Here is a 16,468-nt window from a genome sequence, read left to right on the forward strand (position 1 = left end):
TATTCCTCAAGTGGTGCTTTTGCAGGTAGGGACCAAGGGTGAGGCTTAAAGGGGGTCCGGCACCAATCTCCCAGCGCTTTGGACTTAATGGGAATGTGGGGGACATCCCCGATGGCAAAAAATACCAGTATTTGGTCAATTTGCTGCGTTTTCTCTAAATCCGGCCCCACTGGCGGCAGTGCCAGCCCCAGCCCTGCCGCTTCCCCGGTGGGGCCGCGGGGGCGGTTTTGGGTCTCGAGTGTGGCGTGGGGCCTCTGCGGGTGGGTCAGTGGTGTGGGAGGCACCAAACCTTGCTTACACTCACTAGGAGCAAAATTAGCGCTGCGGTGTTTTAGAGTTGTTGTTTTGTTTTTTTTTTTTAATCACTGTTAATTTATAAGGGGGAAAAGCCTTCGCCAAATCACAAAAAATAACGAAACACTGTAAGTGCCAATGTTTTGGGCTGCCAGGGAGGGTGTCGAATGCAGCCTGTGTTAACTTTGTTGACGTTTAAACAAAACGAAACGACACAAAAGCGGCAACATCGGGTCCTAAAAGCAGCCGGAGGTCTCGGCGCGCGCTGGGCGCACCACACCAACCAAGGGCCGGCGAATGAAGCGTGAGGCTCTAGGCCCGCTTGCGCCCGCCCGGCTCTCCTTCTGCCTTCGGCGCTTGGCTAGAACCAGGAGATCGAGCCGGGAGGCGGAAGCCCCGCCCTCGGCGGCGGAGGCGGTGGCGGCGGGCGGTGGCGGCGGCAGCAGCGGCCGCGCCCCTCGGCGGGCGGTGCGCGTGCGCGCGGCGGGGGCGCGCGGGCGCGCGCCGAGGCGCCTCACTTCAGGGGCGCCCACGAAGTAGCCGCCATATGCCGCGGCGGCTTGTGTTTCCCTGGCCAGCCTCGCCGTCGCGGAGCGGCGGTGCTCCCCCCGGCCTCCTCCCCGCGGCCAGCCCGGGCGCAGCGCTTCAATGGGAAGTTCTCACTTGCTAAACAAGGGCTTGCCTCTAGGTAACGATCTCGCCTCGCCTCACGTCGCGCCGGCCTGGTCGCGGCGGTGGGGACTGGCGGGGGGGAGAGTGTGTGTGTGTGTGTGTGTGTGTGGCGGGGGGGGGGGAGGGGGGGGGGTTGCGGTCGGCCGCCGCCGCCAGCACCGCGCTTTGTGTGCCCGGCCCCGCCGCTGCCGGCCCCGCCGCGGGGCTTCTCCGGCGGCCGCATCGCCAGCGCAACTTTGGCTGGCAGCTGTCGGCGGTGCTGGGGTGTTGGAATAAAAAAAAAAAAAAACAAAACACCAAAAAAACCAAAAAAACAAACGAAAATTAAACGTGGGGAGGCGGGTCGAGGCGCAGTCGGGGGACTGGAATTAGACTGCGGGTATAATCCTTCCTTAAATAAAAAAGTCAAACGGCGCTAAAACTGCATCCAGAATGTTGATTTGGGGTGTTTCCCCCCCCGCCCCGGTCCCGTTCGCGCGCGGGTTGAGCCGGTGCCCTGGCTTTCAACTGCGGAGAAATGCTGGTCAAGTGCCATGGAGGAAAAAAGCTGTGCTAATATTTCAATAAACAGGAAGTTTAAAAGCGGCATTTTACGGCTATAAAAAGTACTTAAGGCCTGGCTGTTGAAATGATTTTGCTAAATCTGTGGACGGGTTATGTATCTGAGAGGTAAGGCTCTTCTCCGTAAATTTGCATTTTTCTTTTTCCTTTTTTCACACTCCTCCCCCCCCCCCCTTTTTTTTTTAAAGTATGGGCTAGCAAATGCATTTATGGATTGCTGCAGGTTTTTAAGGTAATGTGTATAATATGCATGGGGTGATGTTACAGATATGCATTCAGAATTGCTTGGCATAAATTATCATGTTAATCTGAAGATGATTCCCCCCCCAGATATAAGGAGGCAGGATGTCGATTCTGTTGATAAACGTTATAATTTTGTAAGTACACAATACCAAAAGAAGGCCACAAAGCAGAGAATAGTGCCTGTTTACCATGTAGATATGAGTCAGTCTGCTATGCTGCTTTGTTTTCCTCTTAAAAAAAAAAAATAAATTCAAAAGTCAGGATTTTGGTCATAGTACCAGTCTGGACAGAATAATGGTAGAAAACCCTGTTATCAGCAGTGGTTTTCAAAATTTCACCTGTTGTAACTTAAATTAAACAATATAACATCGCCTTATATTTTAATAACTGGTGTCCTTATCAGGAAGAATGTTTGCTTTTAGGTCATGATGGAGCAGCTAAAGATAATCATCCCTTTAGCCTCAGTGGAAATAATGAGGCCTAATAACTGAAGTGAATGTGTACTTTTTTCCCAGTGAATTAAAATGAACTATCATATTTGCGATGTACATACACCCTTCAAGTGCATCGCACTGATTCCTTCTCCTGGGTCTCAGAAGATGTAAATATTCTTATTTAGCATTCGAGCCCCTTGGCAGGTAGCCTGGTGCCCTTATTAAATCTCATTATTGTATCCTGCTAGGAAGGGAACAAGAAAATACTAAGAAAAATAAAATCTATATTTAAGTAATTTCAGCTGAAATCCCATTGAGAAACACTTTAAAAATCTATATCCTTTATAAATAAAAAAGAGTTAAAAAGCTCATTCTGAAGTAGACTATGCTAGTAGAAAGACAATTGTCCAGTGCATTTCTTTGTTCTGTGGTGTTATCTGTTTTATCTATTTTTAGCTGTGCATTGGTGAAGGAGGCATGTAAAATTAGCAGCCCAAACTGCTAACTTTAGTATATTTTATAACGTGGCTCTTCACTGCCCCCCCCCCCCCCCCCCCCCCCCCCCCCAAAGGCAGCAAGATTTCAATACTGGAATTCCTTATCGTTTGGCAAATAATATCCTCTTTGGTTTACTGTTATGTTAGCCATCCCGAGAGGAAGCTAGTGACAAAATATTTTGTCCGCTTGCCGTTCGCTAGTGTTTTTCAAATTGCGATGAAGCAAGCAGCCCCTTGCCCCCAGCCTGCCACCGTTTTCCAGTCTGAACAAGGAATAGGTGTTTACGGGGTGGCTGCGGTTCATAAACGGGAGGGAGAAATTGAGACTTGAACTGTTCCCTCATTTTTGTCATTGTTAATGTAAAAATAATACTTGGGATGTGAATGGAGTTTCTCTGTGTTTATTTAATGGCATCAAGGGCATAAATTGGTGCAGAGTCAGTGGTGTGTTCTCTGTCCTTCTGTAAACACCCCCCTGCCCCCCAAATAATGTAGGTCCAGTATTTCCCCATCAAGGGATGTGTTACTTCGTTGCTGAATTGGCAAATAAAATAGTTAATAATCCTGAGAATTGCTGTAGTCGTGTTCAGTAGAAGAGTTTAGTCAATGAAACTACTGTTTTGAAATGAAACTACTACAGTCACCTTTGTGAATTTTCAGTTTGGTGTCATCATATGTATTTAAGGAGTAGCTTGGAGCCTGCAGCTTTTGAGCACAGAGTGTACTATGTGTAAAAAGCTCATCATGGTAAATATTGTATACGCTATGATACTTTATCATAATGTGGAGTTCCTGATAGTGTGACAAAACAAATTACAAGTGCTCTTACGTTTGTCAGTTTGGCTAGCTCTTGACTTGTCCTTCTGTATCATAGAGATAAATAGCATCTGTCCTTTGTTAAAAATGCCCGGTGCTTCAATTTACTAATCTCTCTGTTTCTAAGAGTTATTGTTTTATTTGCAGTGTAAATGGAGCAGTCCCAGTACTTAGCCAAAAGTGTGATCCGAGAGATTAGGATTGGGCTGGCTACTGTGAAGTGTTATCATACAGATACAGTAGTGCACTTGCCAGCGTTTTGAAATGTGAAGTCAAACCCTCCTTATCAAATGAGAACATCTACAGCAGATTGGTGACTAGGCTGGGTAGTCCCTTTTGGAGAGAAAACTGACATTATCCCAAAGTACCTGTTTGAAAAAAAAGATCATGCTTATTTTAAAAGAAAATGGTTTGAACAGCGATAAGCATATGGAAAGGCACAGATTTAAATTTCTTTTAAGTAAAGATGCTGAGAAGCAACATGATCCTTAATTTGCCTATGTGAACTGTAACACTCAAAACCAGGCAAATATTTTGGACTGCAATTGCTTGTTGCCCCTTTCTCTTTCCTTGCCTACTTCTGTAATAACTGTGTTTCGTGAAAGGGAACTGGAGAGGTTGGCTACTTGTGTGTTGGAGACCTGCCTTTAAGAGTAATATTTGGGTTTTCACCTCCCCAGCCAGCTGGGAACATTGATGAGGTGATACTCTCCAGCATGTGTCAAGCTTTCAAATCCCACAGGAGTAGGCAGTAGGGCAGCATAGCAGCCTCATCTGAGGCTTCCTAACCTTCTGGCCCCGTAATTACTTATTTAGTGAGAGCGTAGAGATGGAGTTACACTTTTAATACGTGTCCTAAAATTTAAGGTGAGGATAAAAGTTGTAGTACATGGCCCTTTAGCCTTAGTTCCTCTGCCGCACGTGCTTTCTCACTCCCAGACAGCGTAGCAACAGATTTACAGTTTGGGAAGACAGAAGTTCCCAGCTGTGTTTTTTGAGTCTCTTTCCTCCTGCCTTGAGAGCAAAGATCATGATTCATTTGAATCTAGGTATTGATCAAGAAAAGATTGCAAACGTTCATTATAGATAAATCTAAAATTAACATTTCCGGCTGAAATATAACCCTTTGCTCCCACGCCAGTATTCCTCTGGGAGGACCAGAGGAGTGCAGCAGCGTTTCCAGTTGTGGTGGGCGTTTTAGGATCTCTGAGCTGTGATTATGACAGGATCTTTTTCCAATGCACAGTAAGCCTCCTCAGTCCATCTCCCTGAATGATTAACGTGATCGGAAGTGTTCTGGGAATCTGGCAGCATCAAAGTGTTGGCTGTTTCAAACTGATGTATGACCTTGCGCCACAGTGTTGCGGGGAGGGAGGAGCGGAGTAGGTGTCTCAGTTTGTTTATGATGTGAAAAAGGGTGCTGCGAGTCCCTGGATTAGACTTTTTTTAGGTGCTTGAGGGGCCGTGTCCTTTTTTTTTTTTTTTTTAAATGTCCGGCTTTGGTTTGGTTCATATGAGTAAAAACTTGAAATTGTTTTTGAACCTGACCAGAGACCCATCCGGTTCTTTGAGCGATATGAGACAGTCCCATGGGCTCGTCTTAATTTGTGCTGCCTGGTAGCTGCTATCTGTGGCCGCGTTGGGCATGGGGAGTATCTGGAACACGGGGTGCCTCAGCCGCACCCACAGGCACCCAAGCCCAGGTGGGAGCTGGCAGCGCTGCCGGCTTAGCTGGTGGAGGGACGGCTGCCCCGACAGAGGTCTTTACCTCCATGGGTGGCTGCAACAGGCAGCATCTTTAAAAAGAAAAGAAAAAAAAATTGTAATGAAATAATAATTAAAAAAAAAAAAAGCCCAAACAACTCAGAAGGCAAAATTAAATTAAAAAGAAATCACTCAAAAGAAACGTCTCCTGAAAAATATCTATATATTAGATGAATAGGTTAATTATTTTTTGATGTGCAAAAACACAGCATGTTTGTATTTGCTATAGCAGAGTAAGAATTTAATTTTTGAGGAAGATGAATATAAAGTAACTTGTTTCTTCTATGAAATATTTTTGTCATTTCATCTTAAGCATATCATGTTTCCTGTATTATTATTCCATCTACTAATTACCCAGTTTGTGTCTAGTCAACATAATTGAAAATTGACGCTGTTTGATTTTCTTTTTCCTTTGAACTAAACGTTGCTAATGCTATAGCGTGTTTCATATTGGTATTTATTTTGGACGACTGTTGCTCATCTCTGCATTTTCATATTTTATTATACCGGCCTTTTTCAAGGGGCTTTTGGAGGAACGTTCTTGCAGCGTACCTGCCAGCCTAGTCAGCCAGAAGGGATTCTCTACAGAACAGAAAAAGCTGGCCTCGGGGCTGGGGACAATTGTTTAGAGTAATTGTAGAGTTGAGGCTTTTTTTAATAGAAAGCTTTTTATTTCTGTTACATGTGAAGTCTTTGTAGCTCCAGCATTAAAACACAAGGTAATGTGATTATATAATTTTGCTCTATGTTAGGTATTTTAAGGCATAGTTTAATAGTTCTGTTTACAGGTCAGTGGATGTCCCTTACCCGTGCCCAAATCACTTTCAGTGAGTTGTGTCACCACCGGCAAAGTTACGTAAGTCTGCAGTGGAAGTTGTTCACGCTTTCTGAGTCTCTGTGGATGCCAGAGCTCACCACATTACCCCTCCTCCCCTTTTAGTCTTTTTAGGGGAGCTCTGATGCCAACTCACAAAAAAAGGAAGGAAGCAGAGAAGTGTATCTTAGTCGGCTTGAGTCACGATTCCAAATTCCTGTATGCAGTCCGAATTTCTCATTGTTGGATGTGCACAAACTGTCTTCCTGAGCAGCCCCCGTATTATTTGATAGATTCCATCTACCACCCTTTTGTCGTGCACGGACACACCCTGCGATAAGAGCGGCAAGAGGTCTGTCCCAGCGGGGTATGCTGGAAGCTTTGCAATTAATTCTAGCACCGCCATGCAGAACGTGAGAAGAGCGTAACTGTGTTGCTGCCTTTTAAAGCGGGCGTTGCCTTTGCCACCTTCTGCGCTTGGTTGACACGTGGCCTTCGGAAGGAGAAATGTCTGTAGTCGGGGAAACCACGCTGGGCAGCCCGGTGTCACGTGCGTTTACCTAAACGTGTATCTGGCCTTGTACAAAAGGGATGTAGGCCCTCAGCCGTGCTAGGCAGTCAGAGCTGAGTCTAAATGCAGGTAAAGTAGGTGGTGGTTTAGGAAAGCGAGTTCTAGGGGTGGCAAAAGAGCACGGTCCTGCTTTCTGTTCTGCTCACGCTGGAGCCTTGGGAAGCCAGGCTGACTGCTGTTGCTGCTGCCGCCGTGTGAGGGATTGTCCCTCTCTCCCACCTTCCAGGCGTTATGAATAGGAATTAGCCCGTCTGATGGCAGCAGGAAAGGCAAATCCAGCTCTGTGAGGCTCTCCCTGCAGCACTGCCATCGAGCTGTACTCCTTTCCTGTGGCAGCAGCGATCGCAGTGCGCCGCGAAGCCCTGTACCTGGCCAAGCCGTGGAATGGCCATCCTGCCTCATGCTCAGCCAGTGCCCTGGCGAGTCAGAAGCAAGCCAGGAGAGAAGCAGCACTGCAGGGTATTCTCATCATCTTCTACTACATATACATTTTTTCACTCTGCAGAATGTCATCGTAGCCCCTGGCTGAGTCAGAAGTTGGGAGAATGAGCCAGAAAGGAGCTGTACTGAGATGCGTGCTCTCCAGTCAGATTGGGCTGATCCGCAGGAGGATTTGCAGGAAGGGAGTGCTGCCCCAGGCAGCTGTTAGTCATCCGGATAGTCGGCGAGAGGAGCTGCTGGGGGCTGACAGGCAGTAATGTCTTTGCCATTGGTGCAGATCCCAGTATCTTTGATTTATAATTGCAGAATTTCTGTTGGCTTCTGTGGGATTTTTACCTGAATATGGATTTTCAGAATTAGCCCTCTATTTCAAGACAAACTATCTAAAATTACTATTTCTTCTTGCATATTTGCAGCATGGCACTCTCAATCCCATACAGAAAATGTATGGCTTTGCAGAAACAGTAGTATGGAGCACTTCATCAAAATTCCCAGATGAGTCAAATTTCATTAGATGGTTGCAGCCAGTTTGTCTCTTGCTGAGTACGTAGCTTTAGTCTTTTCAGAGTCATGCAGGACAAAAGTGTTTAGCAGAGATAACCACAAGCCGGTCTCCAAACTCTTAAACTGATACTTAAATATTTTTTCTCTTTAATGTGTTGTACCAGATATGTTAAACTGTTTATTTTCAACCGGATAATGAGCGTTTTCACATTTGTGGTCTACCAACCATCTTAATGCGTGTCTAGTGCTTCACTGAATAGTATTAATGTGTATCACAGCCTTTCTCATGTTGTTGATTTTCCCGTTTATATAATCAGCATTACTGAGAAGTGATCTTCAGCGTTGTATGTGTACGTTCCCATGCTGACTGGAACTGGCTAGCCAAGTCTTTCTCTATCTTAATATACTACTTCTTGGCTAAGACAGGTCATTAAGATATTGACCAAAGCCACTGCAGCATTTTAGGTTTTATTTTGCATCATCACCAAATTCTCTCCTGCGTGCTAAAAGCTTACCTCTGCTAGTTATGCTCCTCTCCTAGACTACCTTGTGCTGAGATTATTGTCTGTCACTTCTGCTACCAGCTTTTGGTGTAGAAAGTCTTGTTCACTTTGGCTCGTCTGCATTAGCTTTCAGGATCCTTTTAAGATGAAAAAATGCAATATCACTTTCCAGTACCTCTATAAACCAGTTACTTGCACCTAAAGGGCTTACTACCTTCTCCCACAATGAACGTGTTTAGTTAATACTACAGTCGCTTTTTTCCTTGTCTCTGTCAAAATTGTGTTGGTTTTTCACCTCCTGCAAGACTGTCAAAGCCTGTTTGAATTGCGTTGAATTTGCAGATACTTCTTAGTGTGGAATCTCTTCTTGTTATCCTAAAACTAAAGCAGCTTCCTACATCTGCTCTGCTTGAGATCCGTGGTCAGCAGTTTAGCCACCAAAGCACTACTCCTTTGTGAATTTCGAACTCAGCACAACTAGACAGCAGGTCTTTATTTTTTATTTTTACAAGCAAAAGCAACATCTAAGAAAATAACCTTTTATGTATGTAGAACTGGATGTATTTTAGCCACGCCAGTCTAGATAAAAAGAATGTCTTGCATTTTTTAAAAGCTTGTGGGAGGAGGCTCACAATAGAGGCTCCATTGTACTGTTCGTACTGAGCGTACAGGAAATCACAAATTAGCTATGACGAGGGTATTGCAGGGGAGTTTTAAGTTTACTTAATTCCCATAGTATTGTATGGTTTTGAAAGGGTTTCACAATACATTGCCTTTTGGTTTTGGTTGTGTGTATTATTTGTATTTTGTTCAAGGCTTTCTCTTACCATGTCTTTGTTCAGAAGGTTTCATGTTTTGAATCCCTGAATCCAGATGACTTTCCTTCTTGCTGTAAATACAGAGGCATACAAATACACTTGGTATTTATGTCATGACCACCCTGCAGCCATCTAAAATTTAAATCTAGTGTTATGTATTTAGCAGTGAGAACTTGCTCCTTAGAGCAAGCAATAGAAAAGGATTTTAAATAGGAATTTGGCGACCAGTAAGCTGCAGGCACAACTTTTTCCTTTCCTAGCAGATTTTGATCCTGAAGGGTGTTGAGTTATTCGGCTTCCAGTTGATGTCGAGGAGAATTGGAGTGGGCTTACAAATCTGTAGGATCATGGCTGCAACCTACATACTAAGCCAAAGTTATTGCAGGATAACGCTTTTGCTAAGGTTTTGTCTGAAGATTGGTTTGGCTCAGTATCTGCAGTTGAGGCACAAGTTCTGTCACTCAGTTGAAAGAATTAGGATTATGAGGACTCTTGAAAATCATTCATCTGTTTTTCTTAGTCCTGTGAATTAAGAAAGTACAATACAGTATGTTGCATTGAGTTGGTAATTTAGAACATATAGTACTGTGAATATTACAATTTTATGTTTGTTTTCGTAACTTTGCTAGCATCTTCCCTCTGGACTTGTTTTTCAGCCTGTTAAATTTTGTTAGTGATTTTTCTGAGCTTTGTGGCTTTGTTTTTAAAAGAAGACGTTAAAAAATCTGTTAAATACATAAATAGGAAGTATTTTCTTATTTCTTTACCCACAAAGAGTCAAAAGCAAAAAAAGCCACCAAGAAATTGAAAGTAAAGTCTGAGGTTTTTGACTGTTCTGGGGATACTATCTTATAGAAATGACAAATTTTTCAAAGTGTCGTTTACACAATTCTAGCAGCTATTGGAATTCCCTAAAGATTTATTGGCAGGAGGGGATTTTTTTTTTTGTGCAGGAAAAAAAGGACCTTGAAAATCTAATCCTCTCTCAGATTTTCAAAGAGAAGTTGTGAAAATTAGTTTTTGTTTTAGAAGACTAATTCCAAAAAGAACATTAAACAGTAATTATTTTTATAAATAGTAAATAACCTCATCTGTATCTAAGATTTCTTTGATCACAAAAGTGCATAGCGAAAGAAGCAGTCCATGAATAAGCCATATGATACCTGGGAAACTGTTCACATTTAATTAAGTACAATTTTAAATCAAGTTAGTTAAGCTAGAGCAAGCCTGTTTGAACTCTTGTTTAAATACAAACTAGGCTTATTTTACATTTGCATTGAGATATTTTGGAATCAGCAAAACCAAATCAAAATGTGGTACTTTGCAACGACACTACATTGGGTGTTTGTGTTCTGGTTTAAATACATACTTTAGCATAAATACATCATCTTTGTGTGGGATTTGTACCTCCTCTTTGCTTAAGCACCGGTGTTAGGAAATTAATGTCCTACATGAGAACTGAATCACCTTCCTGAAGTTTTGTTGGTTTTTTTTGTTTTGTTTGTTATACAAGAAGTTTCTCATTACTAAAATGCTTAGGTCTAAGTACTGAAGTAAGATGAAGTGCAGGGTAGCTGACTTTCAGGGCAAATTATTGACAGGAGGATTGGAAAAGAGAGGGAAGCAGACACAGCAGTGGTAGCTAATGTGGTAAGTGGTGGTGGAATGCCCCAGTTGGTCTTGGTGGTCTTCTCACACTTGCAAGTAGTCTCAAGAGTGACCTGGGATAATTGACTTGTGTGCTTTGTCCCACCATGTATTCAGTGTAGGTAGTGATGGTGAGGTTATGTGGGAAAGCATTCTGGGATCTGTTGGAAACAGCAGCAAATTAGAGTAGGAGTCTGTTGTTAATGATACTTTGAGTAGGTGCTTGGTAGGTCTTGTTTGTGTCTTGTTTTATCACAGGGAAGTGGTTTGGGAGGTAGTGTGCTTTCAGTTGTGAACTGAAGTAAGGTAAATGCTCTTAATAAAAAGACAACCCGTGGCTTGACTGAACACAGTGGCGTGATGGAAGGGCTTACTTTTTTTCACATTAAAAATGTACTTTCCAGCATTAAAGCTCTTCCTCTTTAAAGAGCAAAAATACCCTCCTGTTTATTTGAATTGGGAAGTTGTATTTCACCAATTAGCTTGAGAGGACGTGCATGCAAACAGACCAGCAAAATACTGGTAAGTGATGAGGCTGCAGCTCCGTGGGCTGTGCGTTGAAATATGGGGATGTTACACTAGCACTGAGTACTCCTGCTCCTGCTGAGATAGGAAGGCTTGGAGCGGAGACATGATTGCGAGCTATTTTTACTTAACAGTTGAACTTTGAAGAGAAGAAGCAAGGGATAATTTCTTTCAGTTTGAATTTGCACATTGTATGACTATCAAGACTACTGTTAAGTAAAGACATCTACTTGAAGTGCCAGATGGAAAAGAGCAAGAAAAATGCCTTCCGTTTAAAACAGAAAGGGGATTTTTTGCCAGTTTTGTTTTGGGTTCTCCTTCAGTCCCCACAGTTGCTGTGCCTGGCACCCCGCTGCGTTGCAGCTGCAGTCCTGGGGCCCGTTCAGGTACTGGATGCACAGCGAGGTGCATTTCTCTCGTTAGTTGTATGATGGAACGCAGGCTTCGAAGGACATCTTCGTCACATGGTGCCAGGTCTGCATCGCAGCGTCGGGCTGCGTTGCTGAAATTGGGACGGCGCTTTTTTTAGTTCCTCCTTGCATTGTCCAGTACGTGCTTTTACGGACATTGCAAACATTTCTGCTACTCTAGAAATGTGTTGGCTCTTTCAAAAGCTGTCATGGTTTGTGAAATACAGTGCTGGCTGTTTGGTTTGGACATGAGACCTCTTGATTTGCTCTTCTGCAGAGTAGTCGATCATCTTATTATGTCCATTTTAGATGGATTTACTTCAAGGCCTATGTTAGCTTACACATAACTTGGAATAATTGGAAAATGTGAAAAATGTGGAGTATACTTCAGTTGCCTAAAATTTTAAAAGGGCGTTTTTTTCCTGCCAGCATCTGGAAGTCAGCCAGGTGAAAGTTAACATTCCCACAATACCTTTTCTGTAGGATAATGGGCAAGTTCAGGGCAGCATTCTTTCTTTCATTTATATAAACAGGCTCTGCTGGCCAAGGCTATGGGAGAAGTGTTGCTGAATGTGAAATTGTTGCTGTTTGCCCTTGCAGTTGTTACTCTGTTGACAACGATTTATTTTTTTTATTTCATTATTGTTCTTCTGTTTATATTTAAATAACATGGAGGCCTCTGCTCTGTTACCATTTAGGATCTTGCCTGAGGCAGTGCAGTGTGAAAAATCGATGCATTCTGCGGACGACTTCATGCACAGTAGTGAAACGATGTAGCTCGTACAAAACTTAACTTTCAGAAGCTTTCAAACAGCAGAAAAGGTGTTTGTACAACAGTAGAGTCTCTTTGACAATAGGTGAAAAGAGGTGGAGGTCTGAGAAGCTGAACCGACCTTTCATCTTACTCAGCTTTGCCACCCCTGGTCCTTCCAAACCATACCAGGAATAAATTGTCAGGGAAGCATGGAGCCGGGTGTGCAGGCACCGTCTGCTCTCTGGCTGGCTGCTGGCTTTCAGTTGCTGCTGCTGTTTTGAGTAGGGGTAATTTTTATAGTACTAAAGATTGATAGGAATGTATTAAGTAAGATTTTTTTTTTCCCTGTTGCAATTCATATTTTTGTAGTTTCAGAGTTGCTGAACAGTTTACATACCACAGAGGTCATGGCAAAGTGCATAACTCTGCATATGGAGTTTTATCAGTTAGGAATATTCAGTGTGTCTTCAGTGTATGTGTAGATTTTTTTATTTTTTAGGATCACAAACAGGAATTTAGTGTGTACTGCCTCAAAGTAATAGTTTATACATGAAGAACTCTGCAGAAATTGTGGTCTTGCCACCCAGATTAATTATCATTTTTCAGCTTCTACAAAAACTGCAGTAATGCTGGGTCAGGTAGCTGTGGCCAACCTTAGGTTACGGTTGGGGTAAGGTAGTCAGAAACATAAAGGATTTCAGAGGTGCTAAATGTTTACTCTGCAGTTTTCTTGGGCTGTGGTATAAACGCTGTTGTTGCTAAAAAGTCACCTTACTGACTTAAGAGCTTTTCAGCTTGGGTCTTTTCTACCAGAATTTTTCTTTTTGCTTTAAATGGCAAAGCTTTTTGTAGGAAATGCATATTTTTTTATTATCGATGCTTGTTTAAAAGGGCAGCAAGCAACTGGCAAATCCAAAAATTCAATTCTTAGTGAACTCTGAATTGACAGCAGAAGAAAGTCTGGTGAAACCTTTCATGCCATCCAGATAGGTTGGGACGTGGCCATATAATTACTCCCTTCCATCCGCTGAGGTCCCTACGCAGATTGAAGCTAGTAACTGAACCTAAAAATCATTTATGTAAACTTTGCAGTTTTCCATGCAGTGTGTAGGCCTATTGTCTTGTAATCCATATGTTGACGTAAATATGAAGTCAGTAGGATGGGTACAAGTAATTTTCTGCTCTGTATTCATGCAAAATGCAGCAAAACAGTAAAATTCAAATGCACTACAATGCATTAGTGGTGGAATTTTCATCTTCCAGTTCTGTAGCCATAATTTTTCATCCATTTTGAACCACTAATGACTTTTGGTATGTTTTCAAGAACTGAATAGGAAGAAAAGCACTTGCTTACGTCATAAAATAAAGACATATTAAGAAACAGAAATTTATTGTCCTGTCTTCAGTTTGTATTCCTTGAGAACACAGGTTTTATGGACCTTTTAGTTGGAGGTTGTTTATTTCTCTAGGTTTTAAAGAACACATACTCAAACTGCTGGTTTTATTGCATGTAAATGTCAGTATCTTGGAACTGGCTATATTTAGATCTGGAGCATTCTTTTCTATTTAATATTTGTAAGCTTCCCTGCTTAAAATACGTCTGTTTTTCCCACGTACAAATACATACCCCTGTGGACCATATATTTCATGATTCTATGTATGAACCTCAAACTTTTTTTTGCTGTACTGCAGAAAGTGGTAGCATCTCTTTGTCAGCTGTGAAGCTGAAGTTGTTCATACACATCCAAAATTTTAATTACATCAGATATGTATGTGCACATCGTTATGTGAGCCACTTGCATGCAGATACATATCTGCTCATTCCTAATGCACTTAATTTGCCAAGTAACACTGAAATAGCGGACTGCCTTACTCTGCAAGCAGCTCTGCTGACTGACTGCAGAACCCCAGTACAACTCAGTATGAATAAGGAACAAAGCAAGACCTTCTTAGGTAATAATAAAAAATAAAATCCTAATGAAAGATGGGCACTGAATAGTAACTTGTGCTTTCCTGTCTACCAACTGTGAAACCACCATAAGAATTGCTACTGTTGTATGAGTGTTCCCTCCTTCTTAACAGAGGTGTTATGTATCCTGTTTTTCTTGTTGACTGGAAATGACAGCTTTTAGAAGTATTGTAATGATGAAGTGCCATGAGCTGTATACCATTCATGTCTTAAATTGCATCCTTTGTTGTGTTCTTTGCTATTCATGTAAAATAGTTGGGCATGGTCAGGATCTTGATTTCCAGCACTTCTGCTTTCTTTTTATTTTCTTGTTTGGTAGATTATTCATTTTTTATTGAATTATATGTATTTCTGTGATCAGTTGGCATGGAAACATGTCTGCTTTGTAGGCCAGTTGCTTTTAGCATTAATTTGCAGGTACTTGTTTTTGAATGTGAAAATGGAAACCATTTATGTTGTTCATCATTCCCCATCATTAATACTTGCATGCTTTCCGATGCAACGTAAATTATCTTCTGTCTTAGAGGGAAAAATGTACTCTATTTTTACAGAAGAAAAAAAATACTCTGCTGCATCATGTACTCTGTATTAAGACAGTACTTTGAGTATAAGAATAATTTTTATACAACAGAATCAGTGAAACAAAACCTAACACCAAATCCTAGTTTTAAGCCCAGAAAGCATGTAACACTTCTCAGTAATGCAAAGTCACACCACAATTTCTTTTTTATTAAGGTACTTATTGATGTTATCCTTCCTTTTTTTAGTTCAAGAGAGCCCTGTTTTCTTGTAGGGGTTTTCTGAATTTCACTTGAAAAAGGTTAGAGGTTTGCTTTGATCAATACTGACGAAAGTGAGGGAATCCTTCCACTGATATTTTGAGACTTTAGTGGAGTTTGCAGTTTCTGAACTACCTCAATAGTTGCAAAAGTGAACTTGTAGACTTTTTTATAATTACTGCACCAGTGTTCACGGTGACATGATGGTATGCTGCTGCAACTGCTGCTCGGAGGAAAAGCAAGTAGCACTATCACATGTCTTCATCTTGAAGAATAGTTAGACTATTAGTGTTTGTTCACATTTATAGAAATTTGAAATGGTATCTGAATACATACTATTTTAAATACAGGTAACTAAATACCTAATTTAAGGCCTGCCTATAAGCAGGACCAGACTGTCTGCTTTCAGTGTAGTTGCTTTCAAGTTCTTCAGGATGAGATTTAATCGCATTCTAGTGCCTAATAACTGCAGACTGTTGTCCGAAGAGCTTTATACAGATTGAATATGCAGAATAAAAATAAGATTTTAGTTAATTTACTTCGGCTAATACTTCTCGATCCCCTTCCAGACTTCAAACACTTTGTTTCACTGACCATTTCATAAGGAGCATGTGAAACAAATTCAGTTGATACTGCTTATGACTGTTTTGCATATTTAATAAACAATCAATTCATCTGGCCTACTTCAATGTATTGCTGTACTGCTTTTTCTTTATTCTCTAAGTTAAAGTACATGCGGTTCAATTTAAAAAGCATAACTCTATGCAGGATTTGACAAATTTCAATGAAAGAACTACAGATCTGCAGATTAGGAATACATTGCTCATGCCACCAGTCCTATTTTATGAATTTCATGGTATTACTCAGTAACCATATGGCTCATTCCCTCTGGACAGTTTAAAAAAAAAATCAGAAAACAAACAAAGCCCTATAGGTGTAAACGCCATGTTTTTACATTTAATATTTTCTTTAAATAACTTCAGTTGGAAAAAGAAATAGTTTGCTTCATACCAAACCCTTCTACTGAAACTGTTCACAGCCTTCTGGTAGTTACTTGCAAGTGGTTTTCTCGGAGGTTAAGAAAGAGAGTTTAGTACAGAAGATGAGGGCTTTTTGTCTTGCTTTCAGAAGTTTACAGATCAGATTTTTACTAACTGTGATGCAGCTGTGAAAAGAAGTTAGGCTGTGCAGCTTCCTGTGTGACAGTACCTCATCATACGCACAGAGTAAAACCATTTCTCCCTTCTTCCCCCTCCCTTCCCCTCCATTCTCTCATAAACAAATGAGTCTGTTAACAGAGAAGAGTGAAAACTAAGTGGGTCCCACCCTTTTATCATCTCGGTGTACTTGTCAGAGTAATTGGAGATGGGATGGACTTCTGTGGCTGTTGTAAACTACTTTTTTTTTTTTTTTTTTTTTTTCCCCTCCCCATCCTTCCCTGAGGTGCCTAAC

The 16,468-nt window shown here is 41.7% G+C and overlaps 1 protein-coding gene across 6 annotated transcripts in view; it reads left to right on the plus strand.

Moving 5' to 3' along the window:
- The window catches only part of CTBP1 (C-terminal binding protein 1), a gene marked incomplete at both ends in the record, with an annotated part of 196,199 nt that overhangs the window by 122,012 nt on the left and 57,719 nt on the right, over nucleotides 1-16,468 (plus strand). For 4 of the 6 annotated variants that reach the window (XM_081999171.1, XM_081999172.1, XM_081999173.1 and 1 more), the window contains one exon: nucleotides 943-982. The exons of the other annotated variants lie outside the window; for them this stretch is intronic. In XM_081999171.1, coding sequence (XP_081855297.1) covers nucleotides 943-982 — 40 coding nt within the window. Of the gene's footprint in view, nucleotides 1-942; nucleotides 983-16,468 lie in introns of those variants that run through there. 6 annotated transcript variants of the gene reach the window in all.

Source organism: Phaethon aethereus, assembly GCF_964289735.1.
Source record: "Phaethon aethereus genome assembly, chromosome: 4".
Lineage (NCBI taxonomy): Eukaryota > Metazoa > Chordata > Aves > Phaethontiformes > Phaethontidae > Phaethon > Phaethon aethereus.